The sequence below is a fragment of the Malania oleifera genome, chromosome 9 (genome assembly GCF_029873635.1).
Source record: "Malania oleifera isolate guangnan ecotype guangnan chromosome 9, ASM2987363v1, whole genome shotgun sequence".
Lineage (NCBI taxonomy): Eukaryota > Viridiplantae > Streptophyta > Magnoliopsida > Santalales > Ximeniaceae > Malania > Malania oleifera.
In genome coordinates, this window is record NC_080425.1 from 16,301,933 (window position 1) to 16,319,648 (window position 17,716).

The window sequence follows — 17,716 nt, forward strand, 5'->3', positions numbered from 1 at the left end:
GAGGAAACAGAGGAAAATGGATGAAATATAAATGGGTGATTAAGAACACTAACCCCGTAGGACCCAAGAAAATATGGGTACCAAAACAAATCACTTAATGTTGTGTGGAGGTATGCCTAAAGACCAACTCCACAAGAAACAAATGGTTCCTTGATAGCGGCTGCTTAAGACACATGACGGGAGATGCAAGCAAATTCATCTCGCTCACCTACAAGAAGGAAGGATTGGTAACATTTGGAGACAATGCCAAAAGAAGAATCATCGATAAAGGTAAAATAGGTAATTCATCCTTGGCTATTGAAAATGTTGCTCTTGTAGATACACTTAAACATAACCTATTGAGTATTACTTAGTTGTGTGATAAAGGGTTAAATATTATATTCCAATCCACCCAATGCTTGATAAATGATTTGAATGGAAACACCATAATAGTAGGAAAACGTGAATCTAACATCTACACCATTGAGTTTGATGACATTAAAACTTGGGACATTAGGTGTTTTGCTGCAACTAATGAAAATGATTGGTTATGGCATAGGAGACTAGGTCATGCTAGCATGGATTTACTGCATAGGCTATCATCTAAAGAACTAGTGAATGGCTTACCAAAAGATAATTATGTAAGAGATAAAGTATGTGATGCATGTCAATATGAATAACAAGTTAAATCCTCTTTCAAAATCAAGAAAATGATCCACCACAAGACTGTTAGAATTTATCCATCTTGATTTGTTCGGACCAAATGACATTGCAAGTATTAGTGGAAAACTGTATGCTTTTGTTATAGTTGATGATTTCTCTAGATTCTCATGGGTAATCTTTCTTGCAAACAAAAGTGATACCTGCAATGCCTTCATTCATTTTTGTGGAAAAATTCAAAATGAAAAGGGAATGTCAATTGTTCACATTAGGAGTGATAGAGGAAGAAAATTTGGAAAAAAAGAATTAGAAGACTTTTGTAATGAAAATGGGTATTCACACAACTTCTCCGCACCAAAAACACCCCAACAAAATGGATTAGTTGAAGGAAAGAACCGAACACTCTAAGAAAAGGCTAGGACAATGCTTAATGAACATAATCTTCCAAAATATTTTTGGGTCGAAGCCGTTAGCATAGCTTGCTATGTTAGTAATCGTGTCATCATTAGATCCAAAATAGGGAAAACCCTATACGAGATATGGAAGGGTAAAAAACCAAACACTTCACACTTTAAGGTATTTGGATGCAAATGTTTCATATTGAATGATAGAGATCACCTAGAAAAATTTGATTCAAAATCCGATGAAGGAATCTTTATAGGGTATGCAATGAACAGCAAAGCTTATAGGGTGTTTAATAAAAGAACCCAAACTGTTCAAGAATCAACAAACATTATTTTTTATGAAACTGACCCTTACACATCCAAAACAACTATTGACATGGAAGAAGATGATCAAGTCACCTCTATTAAAATTTAAAAGAAACTTGAGCAACTTAAGATAAAAAATGACCCAGATAAAGATTGTCAAGCCATAAAAAATGATCATCAAGAATCATCACCACATGAAAAGTCTAAGGAACTAGAAGAAGAAAATTATGAACTCCCTAAAGCTTGGAAATTTGTTAGGAATCACCCAACTGACCTCATCATAGGTAGTCCATCCCATGGATTTAGCACTAGATCTCACTTAAGAAGTGGGTGTAATTATATAGCTTTCGTATCTCATTTAGATCCAAACAACTTTGAGGAAGCTGAAAATGATGAAAATTGGATCAATTCCATGCAAGAAGAACTAGACCAATTTGAAAGAAACAAAGTATGGGATTTTGTTCGTAAACCCAAAAACACTACAATAATAGGCACAAAATGAGTGTTTAGGAATTAGAATGACGAAGATGGCAATATTGTGAGAAACAAAGCTAGATTAGTGGCACAAGGCTATAACCAACAAGAGGGTATTGACTATGATGAAACTTATGCCCTTGTGGCAAGATTAGAAGCTATTAGGATGTTACTATACTTTGCCTATTACAAAGACTTCAAACTATTTCAAATGGACATAAAAAGTGTTTTTTTACATGGATATATAAATGAAGAATTCTATGTCAAGCAACCTCCAAGATTTGAGAGTCACACACATCTCGAATATGTATACAAACTCTCAAAAGCCCTTTACGGACTTAAGCAAGCACTAAGAGTTTGGTATGAACGTTTTAGCAAATTTCTCCTAGAAGATGGCTTCACAAAAGGAAAATTTGACACAACATTATTCTTAAAATACAAAGAAAAGGATATGTTAGTTATACAAATTTATGTAGATGATATTATTTTTGGTACTACAAATGAGAATATGTGTCAAGAATTTTCCCAAACCACGTAGAAAACATTTGAGATGAGTATGATGGGTGAATTAACCTACTTCCTAGGGTTGCAAATAAAAAAAAATGGAACACGAAATTTTAATTAATCAAGCAAAATACGTCAAGGACATGCTTTGGAAATTTGGTCTTGAAATGGGAAAATCTAAAGCAACCCCTATGAGCATCACAATGAAACTTGACACTGATGCAAAAGGGAAGAATGTTGACCAAAAGCTTTACCGAGGGATGATTGGCAGTCTATTGTATCTCACTTCTAGCAGACCCAATATCATGTTTAGTGTCTTTGTATATGCTATATTCCAATCATGTCCCAAAGAGTCACATCTTCATGTTGTCAAGAGAATTTTTAGGCACCTAGTAGGAACACATGACTTAGGACTCTTTTACACGAAGAATGCTCCCTTTGATCTCACCTGCTACTCGGATGCTGACTATGGAGGATGCAAAGCCGATAAAAAACTTCTAAGGACATTCACTTGTCTCATGGTTTTGCAAAACTAAAACTTTTGTTGCTATCTCAACCACTGAGGTTGAATACATTGCAGCCGATAGTTGCTGTACTCAAGCCTTATACATGAAGAAACAACTTGAGGATTTCAAAGTTTTAATCAAGGGTACTCCAATTCATTGTGATAACACTAGTACCATAAATATTTCGAAAAACTCGTGCCTGCACTCTAGGAACAAACATATTGAGATATGAAACCATTTTATCCGAGATCATGTTCAAAAGGGGGATGTTGAGTTAGTTTACATTTCTACTAAAAATCAACTAACTGAAATTTTAACAAAACCCCTCAATGAAGAAAGGTTCAACAAAATCAGGCATGCCCTGGGCATGTGCACTTCCACAGAACTATCTTAGGAACATCTAGTTGTCCTTCTTTTGTTCTAAAGCCCCAAATAGGTAAAATATAGCTTTTCTCATTGGTCTTATCGACGAACACATGGGTTTCGTCGCCAAGAAATATAAGGTTCTTCGTTGATAGACACAAGGGTTTTGTCGCCAGCTGAAATATCTGAATATCTTCGTCGACGAACACAGGGGTTTCGTCACCGAACAGTCTGAATATCTTCATTGACAAAAATAGGGGATTCATCGACGAAAACTGTAGGGATACTTAAAATTCTCAGCTATCTGATCGCAAATTCTCTCAAACCCAAACCCTACCTTTTGAACCTCCTCCCTCCTCTCTCCACTCTGAAGCCATCCTCCTTCCTCACTCGCACCAGCCATCTTGCACGCCCTCACCCACCATCTTCCTTCGTCCCTCGCACTAGCCATCTCCACCTGCAAGCCCCACACATACTCCTCTACCGATGCCAAGCTCGTCAGCCCCTTATAGCCTCCCTCTCTCCCGTTGTCTCTCCTTTCCTCCTTCCTCAATCCCCTCTTCCTCAGATTGCTCCTTGCCAAAAAAAGAGGGCTCTTCGAACTGAGGTCGGCGAAGGGTCCTCTCACCGCCCTCCTACCGACCACTCCTAATAGGCCTCCACCGAAGTTGACCCACGGTTTAATTCCGCCAAGGCTGCTTACCACTACAAAAATGACATCTCCAAGTGGCACATTGTGTTGGTAAGATCATTCCATCGACATTCCTTCAAACCCACTTTCCCGCATTATTGTCCAAAATTCAAGTTGTTGGATGGGATGCCCTTTTCGATCTGGGGGAGCTCTTCTATTAGGAACTAGTATGAGAGTTTTATGCAAACTTTGTTCCATCACATCGTGGCATTGCAGCATACACAACAGTTAAGGGGGCCCTCATTCGTCTATCAGACGACACGTTCACTCAGGTCCTCTGCTACTGATTTTATCCTATCCAGGGCCTCCCCAAGGTCTCCTGGCCTACGCGCTACGATTGGTTTGAGTTTCATGAAGCTCTCAAACTGATCACTGGTAACTCCCGCATCCCTCCTGTGGCACGACCCAAATCTAAGGACCTCACCGTTGAATTTCAAGTCCTCCATCACATTATCACCTACAACTTCTGCCCCAGAACTGGTGGATGCGATTGGGTCACCCTAGGTGATATCTTCTGCATGTATTGTCTATGGGTCAGTAGAGGCATTTACTTGCCAACGGTTATTGTTCAGAATATGGAGGAGAGTTTGAAATGGCAACGGGGTTGCCCACCATATGGTCGTCTACTCACCACGTTTTTTTGCTTATTTTAGCCTCATTTGCGCTGGGATGCCTTCTATTCGCCTTGCGCCAGATGACACCAATACAAAGGCTACCATGCATCGTATGCACTTTAAGAAGGATGATGATACAAATATGTGGGTCAAAACCCACAACTAGGGCCGGGCACCAGTTGATGAGGTCGACGTAGCCATGGATGAGGACGATGAGGCTAAGGAACCTGCTGTTGACCCCATACTCGAGCGTTCTGATGGTCTTCAACTTGCCATGATGTAGTCCGATCGCGCACCCGTGACCGTTTCGATTCAATCGATGCGGCCTTAGCACTTCAAGAAAATCACAATTGTGCACGATTCGACTCTATCGACGATACCTTAGCTGCTCTTCTCACCAAATTTGATCGACCACAGGACTAGTATTTGATGACACCCCATAATTTTGATAATGGCAAAGGGGGAGATGAAAAGTTGATCTTTTGAGGTTGACATTTTCTGATGTAGTTAGACATACTGATGACTTATTTTCTGATGTGGTGATGATGATTTTGCATCACTTTTGATGTTCTGATGCAAATCACTATACATTCTTTATTATGCTCACTTTGGAATCATGAATGGACTTGTGTTCAATGAAAAATAATGAGGTGCTTGTGTCGAGTACTAAACTACTAGTATAGAATATTCAATTTATGCATATTTAAAAACACGGAAAATGCTTAATTTACTGATGGCATGCTACCGAAATTTCATTTGAATCTCCTTTCGAAAATCAAATATGATTTTCACATAGTGCATACATTAAGGGGGAGGCATTGTTAAAATTTTAAATGTTTGCATATACCGAGGGGGAGAATTTTTTTTCAAAAGAACACTAATGGCTTGCCATCATCAAAAAGGGGGAGAATGTTAGACCTAGTGGCTAGGGGCTTTCATTCTAGCCTTGTTTTGATGACAACAACTCATTAGCAATTCTTTAAGGTTATTGATAGTTTTCCTCTAGTCTAGTCCAGATACACAGGATAGTTCCAAAGCAAACATAAGGGTTAAACAAGTCTCAAACCAGTAAAGAGCAGTTGACCATCAACAACGTCCAACCTATGATATATGTAAGAACCTGAACCATGATATATGGATTAATTATATAAAAGAAGGGTAAATTGGCAATTGTGCAGAGTTCGTCGACGAAGTCTAGGTGCTGCTCATCAACAAAATTCAGAGGCTAGTTGACAAGGAGAAGCCAAGAGGTTTCGAGAAACCGGTAACATCAGGTTCATCAACGAGGCCCTTGTCTCGTCGATGAGCTATCTATATGGCCTCATCGACGAGGACATCATTCATTGACAAGTGATGAGGCTGGCCGAGTCAAAGGGACTATAAATATCAGTTCCCTTACTTCCAAGCCAAGTAATCTAAAAAATTCTATATATATATATATATATATATATTTCTTCGTCGTTCGTCGCCTAATTCGTAAATCCAACATTACCACGTAGATTAGAGCGGGATTCTCTTTGCGAGTAGTGGGTCGGAATCTCGTTTTGAGTAGTTTTGAGTTTTTGGCCGAAATCGAGGTAAGGCTTGGTTTCCATTTCTGTTTTGAAATATGTGTAGTAGTAGGAATTGTAAGGAAGTATTGTTCTACGTTGTTTAGGTTTTGGTGTCTCGGTTCATAGTTTTGAGAGTCCTAGAATTTGTAGTTCAATTTCGAGTTAAGGTAAGGGGATTCTGTTTATATCAGTTTATTTTTGAAATCGAGATCGGTAAACCTGTAGGTTACGATCGTATGTATGTTTTGACTATGTTAACCTTATAGGTCACACCCGGTTTTGATTGTGACAAATACTCATTGTGACTAATGAGTGTTTGAGACCTTGTGCAGGAACTTAAATTGACAGATCATAATGCACATAGAGAGGGTAAAGCTTGAAGATCAAATTTTTATTGAAGACCAAATTACTTTGTATTGTAATATGTATAATTCATTCATGTAATCAATCTGTATACTAGGCCCAGAACTGATTCAGTAGATCTCTACAAAGGTCGAGTTGATTAGGGAGAGAATCAAGGCAACTTAGAGTCGGCAGAAGAGTTATGCTAATACTCGTCAACGAGAGCTAGAATTTGATGTAGGAGATATATTGTTTCTAAGGATCGCTCCGATGAAAGGGGTGATGAGGTTTGGAAGGAAGGGAAAGTTAAGTCCTCGATATATCAGGCCTTTCAAGATCCTGGAAAGGATAGGTTCGGTTGCTTATCAAGTGGCTTTACCCCCAACACTATCCAGAGTCCACGACGTGTTCCATCTGTCAGTGCTAAGGAAGTATGTGCTAGATCCTTCGCACGTGCTCAATTACGAGCCTCTAGAGATCAATGATACTTTATCGTATGAGGAGGTACCAGTACAGATATTAGATTAGAAAGTTCAGCAGTTACGGACTAAGGAAATACTGCTAGTGAAGGTATTGTGGAATAACCATGCAGTGGAGGAAGTTTTATGGGAACTAGAGTCAGAAATATGCCAAAAGTACCCACAGTTATTTTATGGTATGTATGTATGTATAGTGTTATGGGTGGTTCATATTAAATAGTATGGCTTCGGGAGAGTTTTGTATGTGTATGTAATCTTCCAAAACACCATATTATAACCACAGTATTCATCTGCCATATGAGAGGGTATGTAATAAATTTGGGTCGAAGTTGCTATGTGGGTGGATGGTGACTCTTCAGTAGAACGGAGTTATAAGATAAGATTATGCTTAGAAACAGTTAATAAATTTCGATGACGAAATTTTTATAAGGAGGGGAGATTGTAGAGACCCGAACCCGTAAATAAGGAAAATAAATAAGAAAAGGGTAAAAAAGGTAATTCAGCAGGGTTCGTCAACGAAGGCAGTATGTTCATCGACAAAGTCCCTTTAGCTCTTCGTTGCCGAAATTCAAAGAGTCATCGACGAAGAGATACCAAACGAAACCAAAGAAAATATCCGGATAGGGTTCATCAACGAAGGTAAAGCCTCATCCACGAACTGAGCAGGTGGCTCGTCGATGAAGGCGCCGCCTCGTCAACGAATTTGACTCAGTCAAAGGCTCTATAAATATCATTTTTGGTTGCTTAAGGGTTAAGAAAACCCAAAATCTCTCTCTCTCTCTCTCTCTCTCTCTCTCTCTCTAGAACCAGCAAGTTCTCTCTCTCTCTACTATCCTTCGTCGTTCGTCGTCTGTTTCTACGATTGAAAGTTTTTGTGTAGATCAAGGGAGGAAACTCTACAGTTGTAGTGGATCAGATCGTCGTTTTGAATATTTTCAGGATTGTCCCTAAAATTGAGGTAAGGATCTGATTTCATTTTCGATTAGGTAGTTATATAGTAGTCAAGATTATAGTGAAGTAATGTTCTGTGGCTTTTAGGTTTCGGGGATCTCGGGTCGTTGTTTTGAATCGAGTTCCGTTCATGTTTTGAAATTCAGAATTAAGTAGAGGGATTTGTTTACATCAGTCTTTTTATAAAATTAAACGGCTAAAAAGTTAGCTTATGTTTATACGTATGATATGACTGCTTATTTGCGAAGTTTCACCGGGTAAAAATGCCGGTTTTACAATTTTACGATTTTGGTAAAAATTAAGGGTTTTGGCGTATGATCTTCAAACTTTTTAAAACTTATTTATTTGCTTTAATATTAACGTAGGAGATGCTTGAACCCTTTATTTTCCATTTAATGATATTTATTGACTTATATACTATATAACGGATTTTTGATCAAATAAGTGTGACATATGGTATGAAATGGAATATGTAAATCTATTTAAACACATATATGAACTATGGGAACTGGAGTTCTATTTTGTTATTTGAAAAAAATGTGGAAAACAGGTGTCGATTGTATACCGAGCTATATACGTAAAAAGGGTTAAACCGAGAGGGTGTGTGTCGGTTTATACCACAGTGCGATTGTATGAGTTTGTGAAAATACTGGAACTGTACAGGTGATTTGTGAATGTGAAACAAGTTAACTCATTTTAACGTAAATTGAATTTATGATATTTGAAACCGTAACTTGTTACTATTATTATATCAGAGCCTTAAAAAGCTCACCGTTATATGAGAGCCCTAAAAAGCTCACTGTTATAAGAGAGCCTTAAAAAGCTCAACGTTACGTGTGGTTCTATTGCTATATATATATTGGATACAATACAACCACACATATGATTTTCAAAGTGGGTATTGAGATAGTTGGCTGGATATTAGAGTGGCCACTGGTGGATTAATGGACCAAGTGGTACTAGTTGGACTATAGTAAATTGCACAACCTGTAAGCCAAAGGGTAATGTGTTGGTAGCTTGTTATTATTGTACCTAAGCTGGATAGTGTTTTAAATATGCATATTTATGATTTGAAAACTAAAATGGGCAAAATCACGGGTTTGAGTACCGGGCGGAGAGATCGTACAATGTATTGGCCTTTGCCCTACTCCAATCTCGGGGACTCTCTCTTGTCATGATGTTAAACCATCTATCAAAGGATTTATGTCTATATATCTCCTATATTACAGTATTGAGAATATTCCTTATATGTATCTACTTTCAATTGAAATAAACGCATGTGATCACACACTGATGTAATATCTTCCACCTTATTGAGAAGGGTCTCACCCCTACATACAACCTTTGTTTCAGGTTCTCCAGGGCGTCGGTCCTAGTTGCTAGAGGAACTCGAAAGGGTCATTTTTTCTTTAGCTTACATAAGTTATTTTGTATATGCTACAGACTAGTTCAGAACGTATTTGGGATTATAAGAACTAATTATGTAATAAGTATGGATGTATGTATTTAAGACTACAGTTAGAAAACTCTTATATGTCTTTTAGATTCCCATATTATGTTTTTCATTGTGCATGAAATTGAAAATCAGTATGAAATACCTGTATATCCCTATTCTAGGCGAGTCATATATGCATGTACTCAGGGACAGGTGTATTAAACAAGTGTCGTGGCACTTTGGGGCCGTACAACGGGCCGGGGCGTTACAGTTTTGACCTTCCTTTTGGAATATGTTTAAATTTCAAATTTGAATTGTAATAACATAAGAAAATTAAGCTTGACTTGTGTGCTTATGAGTTGGAGTTCCTTGTTTTTTAGTAAGTATTAATTGTGTTAGGTTAATTTTTTTTGAAAGTTGTTGAGAGTTGTTGTTGAAAGTTTTTGAGAGTTGTTGAGTGTTTAATGTTTTGTCTCCCAGGCTATGCCTATAAATAGCCTTCTTATTGTAAGAATAAGACATATGAAGTTGAAGTTGAATATTGAAGAAGCATCTCTTTGCTTGAGCTTGTAAAGCTTGTTCCTTTTCTTGTGAGTGAGTAGTGTGAGGCTAGGGCATTCCTCCATCTAATACTGTCTCGGCCCCCATCAACACCCCACGCCCAGCACATTCATATACCCACACGACAATTATCATCTGCACTCCATTGATGCATTCATCTTGTGATTGAAAGCTTGTACGAAGGACCTACAGTGTGATCTAACTACGTGTGGAACAACGTCAAGTCATCCAAACCAATCTCTTGGTAACTTCAGTACTTGTGTTTGAATCCTTTGCTATATTTTGTGAACCCTTGCTAGTAGATTAAAATCATATCTTTGAATAATCCATTTGATCCATAGATTGCAATATTGGTACTTGCTAGTTAAAATCAATTGTATGAATATTAGTTTGCTAACATAGAACTTTTATTCTTGAATCTTTGAAATAACAATTTTTCAGCATATAACTTGATTCATTTGTGAAAGAACCAATTGGGACTTAATTGCTAGACAAGTCATACACCTTTTCAAAATTCTTGAACATGTGAAATAAAGTATGATTTATTGTATTTATGTTCAGATAATTAAATTCTTAAGTTAAAGTGTTTAAATGTATATGTATGTGTGAGGGTTGAATCATAGGACATAGGTCGACCATTCCCGTCCTACATCAAAATACACATTATACTGAGTGTTGATAGCACATATACACATCATTGAGCTTACTATTCCTATATTATTGATGTGCATTTCATTGATTGTCACTAGTTATAATCGGTACATAGTTTGCTTAGTTGAGAAGCAATTTACTTGTATGCCACATTATATTGATTGTTGTATTCCAGGAATAGGCCTGAACAGGGATACTAACCCTGTTCAATAGTCCCAGATTAGCTTAAATTCGGTTAGGAAAGTTAGGTGCACCATCCTGGTAAGGTGCGGTTGTAGGTTGAGATCAGTCCCGTGAATTGACCTAACTGTAATCGGTGCCGCTCCACCCGTTAAGTGAGCATTAGTGGAATTCTCAGGCTTGCAAGCTGAGGCGGGGACGTAAGCAATATTGACCGAACTCTGATAACATATCGTGTGTGCACTGTCTATATTTTTGCAATTTACATTCCTGCACATGTATGTTATTCTGTGAATGCTGTGCATGATTTAATTTCCGCACATTTTATTTATCTGTGCATTTGGATTTATGAGTATATAGATAGACCCTAGGTTGAGTCCCCAACGGTCATAATTTTCCCCTTCTATATATGCATTCATTTGTCTTGTTTACGGGTGATTAGAAAAAAGGATTAAGCCAAAACTCTCTTAAATTTTCAAATCCTATTTTGCTCATACTACTCCCATACACTCTTTTACTTCAAATTTATTGATTAACCAAGTGTAGTGAGAGTGCTTAGAGTACTTGTACTTCATTCTACTTTGCTTAATACTCTCATTTGCATTGTTTGTTGATTGTTGTTGATATTAAGAGTTAAGCAAGAGTTTTCCCACTGATTTAATCTAATAAATCTTGTGTGGGGACAAACTCAGTGGCTTGAGGGTCTTTGCATTGATATTGCAAGAGACGTAGGCAGTATTGGCCGAACCCCCATAACATATCGTGTGTGTGCTATTTATATTTCCGTAATTTACATTCCTGCACATGTATGTTATTCTGTGAATGTTGCGCATGATTTAATTTCCACACTTTTATCTGCGCATTTGGGTTTATGAGTACACAGACAAACCCTAGGTTGAGTATTACCGCTGCTGATTTGAACACACCTAGGAAGAAATTTTAAATACCCAATTCACCCCCCCCCCTCTCATAAGAATACACTAAGGTCAACAAACACCATTTCTCTACTGAGCATAAATTCATATCACATTAGAGTGTGCATTTTATAAGTTAAAATATGTACATCTCAACTTATTGTTTGAAACATGTTATATGTACAAAAATTATTTTCATTGAATCGGTTGGGTTCAGCCCGGAATTAAACTTGAGAGTCTCAGCCCCATAAGTGAGACCGGTTGGATTCAGTCCGAAAATTGAATTGGGGAGTCTCCGCCCCATAACGGAGACAAGTTGGGTTTATCCTTATAATTGAGCTAGGGTTTATCTCACCCCGTAAGGAGAGGTTGTAACGGCTTATGCTCCACCCGTTTAAGTGAGCATGGATAGTGGAATCCTTTGGGAGTATGCCCAAAGCGGGAATATAGGTTGGTTTGGCCGAAACTTGATAACAAATATCGTCTGTCTCTCTCTATCTTATTTAAATTCCGGCACTTTAATTTCCGCACATGTATGCCTATTCATATTTATTATCATAACAATTTGCATACATCCATTTAATTTAAATAAGATATTGCAAACGTGTGTACTTGTTTTCACTGCTTAAATTATTTTACATGCACGTGTACATTTTGAATGGGATATGACATGTGGCGAATCGGCAATAGTTTAAATTAGCCAAAATATTTTAAAACCCAATTCACCCCCCTCCCCTCTTGGGATCACATCAATTCCAGCAGCCTACAATACTATAACCAAATTCTCCTATTGTGTAAGAAATGTAGGAGTGGTAGGATTGGTCTATTCCACTTGCCTTGTTGGGGATCGTAGTCCCCTTCATAATAGGGATCCTAGACATACCATCCAATTCTTGAGAGTCCTCATGATCTCTTGATTCCATGCAAAACAATTTAATAGTGTTCCCCCACAAATGGCACTAATTGATGTTGCAAAATTTAAGCACAAGTAGATGAAACTCTTTTTGATGTGGCACTTAAATTTTGTCCCCAAACAACAACTTGCAAGACAAAAATCATGCAAAAGTAAGGTTTAGTGATGATTCTTATGCCTAAGTCAACAAAACAGAGTCTTAGGAATTTTAGGCAATCAAAGTTTTCAAATGATTGCATACTTTTTCTTTTGACCTCTTTCCCTTATTTTGCATCTGTATGATAACTATCCTATCAATAAGCACAACCCTATCCTTAGTTGTAATGAATAAGAGCATACTAAATTATTGATTCTATTTCTAAAGAGCATACTTGCATTTCCTATAGTGTTAGCTAGTCTAAGTTACCAATCTACCTAAGCCTTAGCTAACTTGGGTGGCATGTGACACCTCATGTACCAAGTTGAGTGACATGGCAAAATCAATTGTCCAAACTTGGTGACATGACCTTTTACATAGCTGGACTAATAACATATCGTCTCAAAGTCTTTAATTCCTCATCAATAAACAATTATAACAACAAAATAACATACAAAAATAATGATGAATTTCATAATCAATTAAAGAACTTAAATCATTATTCCAAAATGTCCCAAAAAATTACTTTTGGAAAACCATGCTAATGACAATTAAAGATATTTAGTTGTTCTTTAAGTGATGCCCTTCTATATTTCCTAAAATTCAAAATACTGCTAGATGTTAAAACCTATTGTCATTTTGTCATGTTATGACCCTTTTCTCTTAAATTTTAATTGTCTTTAAAAAGAAAAATCTAATGCACTCTAGAAATGACTAATGGCTCTCCATCCCATGTGGAATAGAGGATGAAATTCCTGAAACCAATAATGGACTAAAACCCTCTGCGACATTCCTTTGCTATTGTCTTCTTAGTTCATGTTGGTGACTAAGATAGTCAGATCCACTGATTACAAGTTTAATGCTAACACTTAACATTTGATTCATAATCACTTTTGTGATTCATAGCCAAATAGTTATCAAGTAATTTTGATAAATCTTTTAAAATTCAACACCAAACACCAAATTAATATAACTACGTTCACACTCAATGATAACATAATTAGTTATGCAAAATAATTAGTCAATAATTAATCTTGGCCCCCAAACCCAATCTTAATACAAATGAAATTAAATGGTAAACTTCATGATTTTTGTTTGCATGAAATTACCTATCAAGTTGAGTCTGTAAGGAAATTTGGATTGTAGTTTCTAGACATTAAGATTAAACTGTGCTACACAATTAAAAAAAAAACTTATCTCCTAACCTATACTCCTCCCAACCTCTTTCAGAATATGAATCAGAGACCAAACTTGAAAAGGCTAACTTAGCTGTAATTGAAATAGGAATTTCTGAATGCATGGAGACATTTGTCCAATTATATAATATCAACAAATATTTGAAGAAGCTTTCTTTAAAATCTCAACTTGATAGGTAATTTCACTCTTGAATATAGTTTCTCAAAATTAAATATGAGATATTAAGTTGTCAATTTAACCTGAATTGCGTAGTCCATTAAACCAAACCACACTGCATCACACACACACACACAGGAGGAATTCTAAACTAACAATATTTACAACTCACAATAGTAATACAAATGAAGATATAAGAGAACAAAGCATGACGGACCAAACAAGCCAACCTAACCGAGTTTGACCGACGCTGAGACACCCATTACCAGGCTGATCTGAAAAATGACATGAAATAACATTGAGATGAATGACGCAATTTGAACCAAACTAAATCAGACTAAACCAAGATTAGAAGCGAGTCAGCTCTGCCCCTCAATATAAATTAAAAGCATGAAAGCTGCACAAGCCTCACTCAACTCTGTGACCTCAAACTATGATTGAAATCAATCCGTAGGCTGTCCGAATCATTGGGCTTAAGGTGCAACCCAAAGTAACCATAATACAAATAATTCCCAATCATAAATTACCTGCATATCATAAATAAATTACTAGTTAGAACCAAAAGGTCTTGTACCACATGGTAAATTACATAAACACGCATTAGCAACATATATATTAAAAATGATAACATGGGTAAAACTATCGAGAAAATAATGACTAATGACTAGTTACATACCATACCATAAACAGATATGTTGACATTGAAAATTAATGGACACAAAAACACCCACATAAATATTTAATTCAAAATATTTCTATAAAACACATGTTTTAAATATTACTTTCATATATATATTGTTCTTAGAATTATCTAATATACATTATTTTTAAAAATATTTTTTCGAAGAATTTAATATAAATGTTAAAACAGCCCTTTTACTAGTAAAGAAGCAGATACAAAAACCTCATTTTTATATATAAGCTCATCCTCATTATATATATACACCTACTTTGCACAATAGGAAATAGCACATCTCCCATCTCATGCCTTTTTTCACTACACCCATGATTTGAACATGAGACCTCTAACATAAAAATGTTTTTAATCATCAAATAATCCACTAGGAATGCAATTATTATTTTCTTTTTCTTTTTTTTTGGCTAAGCATGTGCATGTGCATGTGTGTGTGTGTGTGTATTGCAATTATTTATAAAGACTACTAGCAAACAGATCAAAATTACCCCGTTTCTGAGCTAGACTTCTTAACAACCAAAGCCACAACAACAGTAACATCATCAAGCCTGCCACCAGTATATCCAATGTAACCTGCTGCCTGGGCTGCATCAGCAAATGGACTCCTTGCAGATGTAGACTTCCCCACCTCTTGTGCTCTCATGGCCAATAATTCTGCTATTTGCTGAATGAGGGGAAAAAATTAACTGTGAATCACCTACATAAGAAATAATCTAAAAAAATCACATGAGAACCACGATATCCAGCTGGCCACACAGACGAGCATGCAAAGACCAAAAGGAGGCTCTAAACCAAAATATAAACATTTTGTTCAACTATTTCCTTCCAAAACCAGCAATTAGAAGTACCTGACATTAAATTTGAATGTCATCCATCATTGCAACACACAGAACAAGATGCTGAGCCCAAATATAAATGCCAAGTTGACTCAGCATGAGATGGACAACAAAAGAAAATTTTTAATTTTGTGCCATGTTTATAATATGACTATGAGAGAGAGAGAGAGAGAGAGAGAGAGGCACAGATCAGATGAAAACCCAAAACTTGGCTACAATAAATTATTAGAGCAGAGTTCTATGAATATTGAATATCATCAGGATGCCATAATGTGGCAAGATGGGAAATCCCATTTATTAATCCAAAATGGGATTTAAAACACAAAGTCATGTTTTAGGTGCTCAGAATCAATAAATCTGTCAACGCACTTGAGAAAATCTATCAGAGATGAAATTGCTTTATAATCAATAGATGACTCAATAAAATCATTAAAAACAAGATTTCATGATTGTTTTTCCAGTTGCACATGCCTCTTACATGGCAACTGAGTTAGCATTTTTTTTTTCATTTCATATTAGCCCAAATAAAAACTATGAACAATCTTAACCTAAACAAAGTGATCACAAACCCAAAGTATTCGCATCATCACTCTCTCTCAATTCACTCCCTTGAATCATTTTCCCAGTTTGTTCTTTGATGCACTTGTATCACATAGAGAATAAATCATTAAAGTAAATTTTTTTATCAGTAAATAATTATTTTAAACAAATCAGTAACAAGAACCAGAGAGTAGCTATTTTATTTAAAAAAAATGTAAGCAAGGACCTATGCTATACTAATTTCAATATCAAAACAGATTTGTTTCATTCTCCATTGATAGTTAATGCCTGCATCGGGCTCCCGTTCTAGAAAATTGAAGAGGGCAATTACGAGAAATTCATCCGATATGGAGATGGAAGCATAGTATTAGACATCAATTATACTTCAAGAACAAAAAGAGTGAAGTGCAAACACTGTGAAAGCAAAATACTTACTGCAAGCATTTATCGATGTTTGGTTATGGAATGGAATGGCTACTGTGTAGGAACATCGTAGTTTTTTCAAATAATAATAATGAGTGTGTGTACTCATGCTATTCTAGGATGAATGAACACCAAATCTTTATTCCAATCAAAAAGAAATGCTTTAGGAATAAACATTTCCAACCAAAGATTTGGCAATAGCTATTCCTAGTCTAGAAAGTGGGGATGACATCAATTATTTTATGTAACCTTCCTTTAGAATAGTGTCAACCTTCTTTGTGAACTATATTCCTATATAATGGCTATTCCTTTTTCCATTCAATGCCATTGCATGAACCATATGAAACCTTATTGTTTCAAGGCTAGTAAGGTGGTCTATCGATGGCAAATAAGAAATTGGGTGATGAGTCTGACGAGGAGTAAATTTGATAGTGAGCTTATATGTGCTGTGCCTTTATTATTAATGAATTTCATGACCAGTATGTGTATAACTCAGATTTCTCAAACTTTGAGGGAGGTACTTCCCGTGTGTCAATGACACTCCTTTTAATGTTCAGAAGGTTTTCCTATTTTTGAGTCTGATGGGCTGTGTAAAGAACAGCAGGCGACTAATTTCAAAGCGGATGGCATTTTGCCACTAACACTTTTGTAAGGACGATATCAAGAAGGATATTGAAGCTAAACAATTAAGGCATATATGAACTCACGGTTGTCTGCTCCAAGGAGGACAGGAAGTTAAGAGTGGATTGTGGCAAGAGCAAGATGAAAAAAGTTCAACGTGAGCTAGCCAATACATTATAATCAAATTTACAGTGCTCTATAAATTATAATGCTGAAAAGAGGATGACAAGGGGCTTTTTGATTGAGTTGCATTAGAATTATTTCTTCTTTATTGTTTTCCCTTTGTTCTCTTTTTATTTTCAGTTGGACTTCCTGTCCTCACTTATATGCTAGTTCTTGCTTCTCTTTGTAAATAAATTTCTTTGGTGATCAAAAAGAAAAGATGGCACTACTCAAACTACACTACAACTAGCCTATCATCTCAGAGAATTCAAAATAGAGAAATAGTTAAGATTAAGCACCTTAGGTTTCAAACCAGATTGTAATGACTTGGCAATGATTGAAACTATTTCTTGATCATACAGGTTGTCGAAGAGGCCATCAGTTGCAGCAACAATCACATCTCCCTCATCCAAATCAAATTCGTATTTCTGGAACACAAATACAAACATAAGGAGTATTAATCAAGATTTC

At 36.4% G+C, this 17,716-nt stretch overlaps 1 protein-coding gene across 9 annotated transcripts in view; it reads right to left on the reverse strand.

Annotated features, from left to right (window-relative positions):
* Positions 1-14,021: 14,021 nt before the first annotated feature.
* The window catches only part of LOC131163853 (probable protein phosphatase 2C 62), a 30,200-nt gene continuing 26,505 nt past the window's right edge, over positions 14,022-17,716 (reverse strand). For 2 of the 9 annotated variants that reach the window (XR_009139146.1, XR_009139144.1), the window contains 4 exons: positions 17,545-17,673; positions 15,152-15,327; positions 14,387-14,496; positions 14,022-14,244 (listed from right to left, as the gene is read on the reverse strand). Coding sequence is in view for 6 of the 9 variants with exons in the window: in XM_058120649.1 (XP_057976632.1) it covers positions 14,493-14,496; positions 15,152-15,327; positions 17,545-17,673 (309 nt within the window). In the remaining 3 variants the exon portion in view is untranslated. Of the gene's footprint in view, positions 14,497-15,151; positions 15,361-17,544; positions 17,674-17,716 lie in introns of those variants that run through there. The other 7 variants (XM_058120649.1, XM_058120651.1, XM_058120654.1 and 4 more) reach the window with 5 other exon arrangements.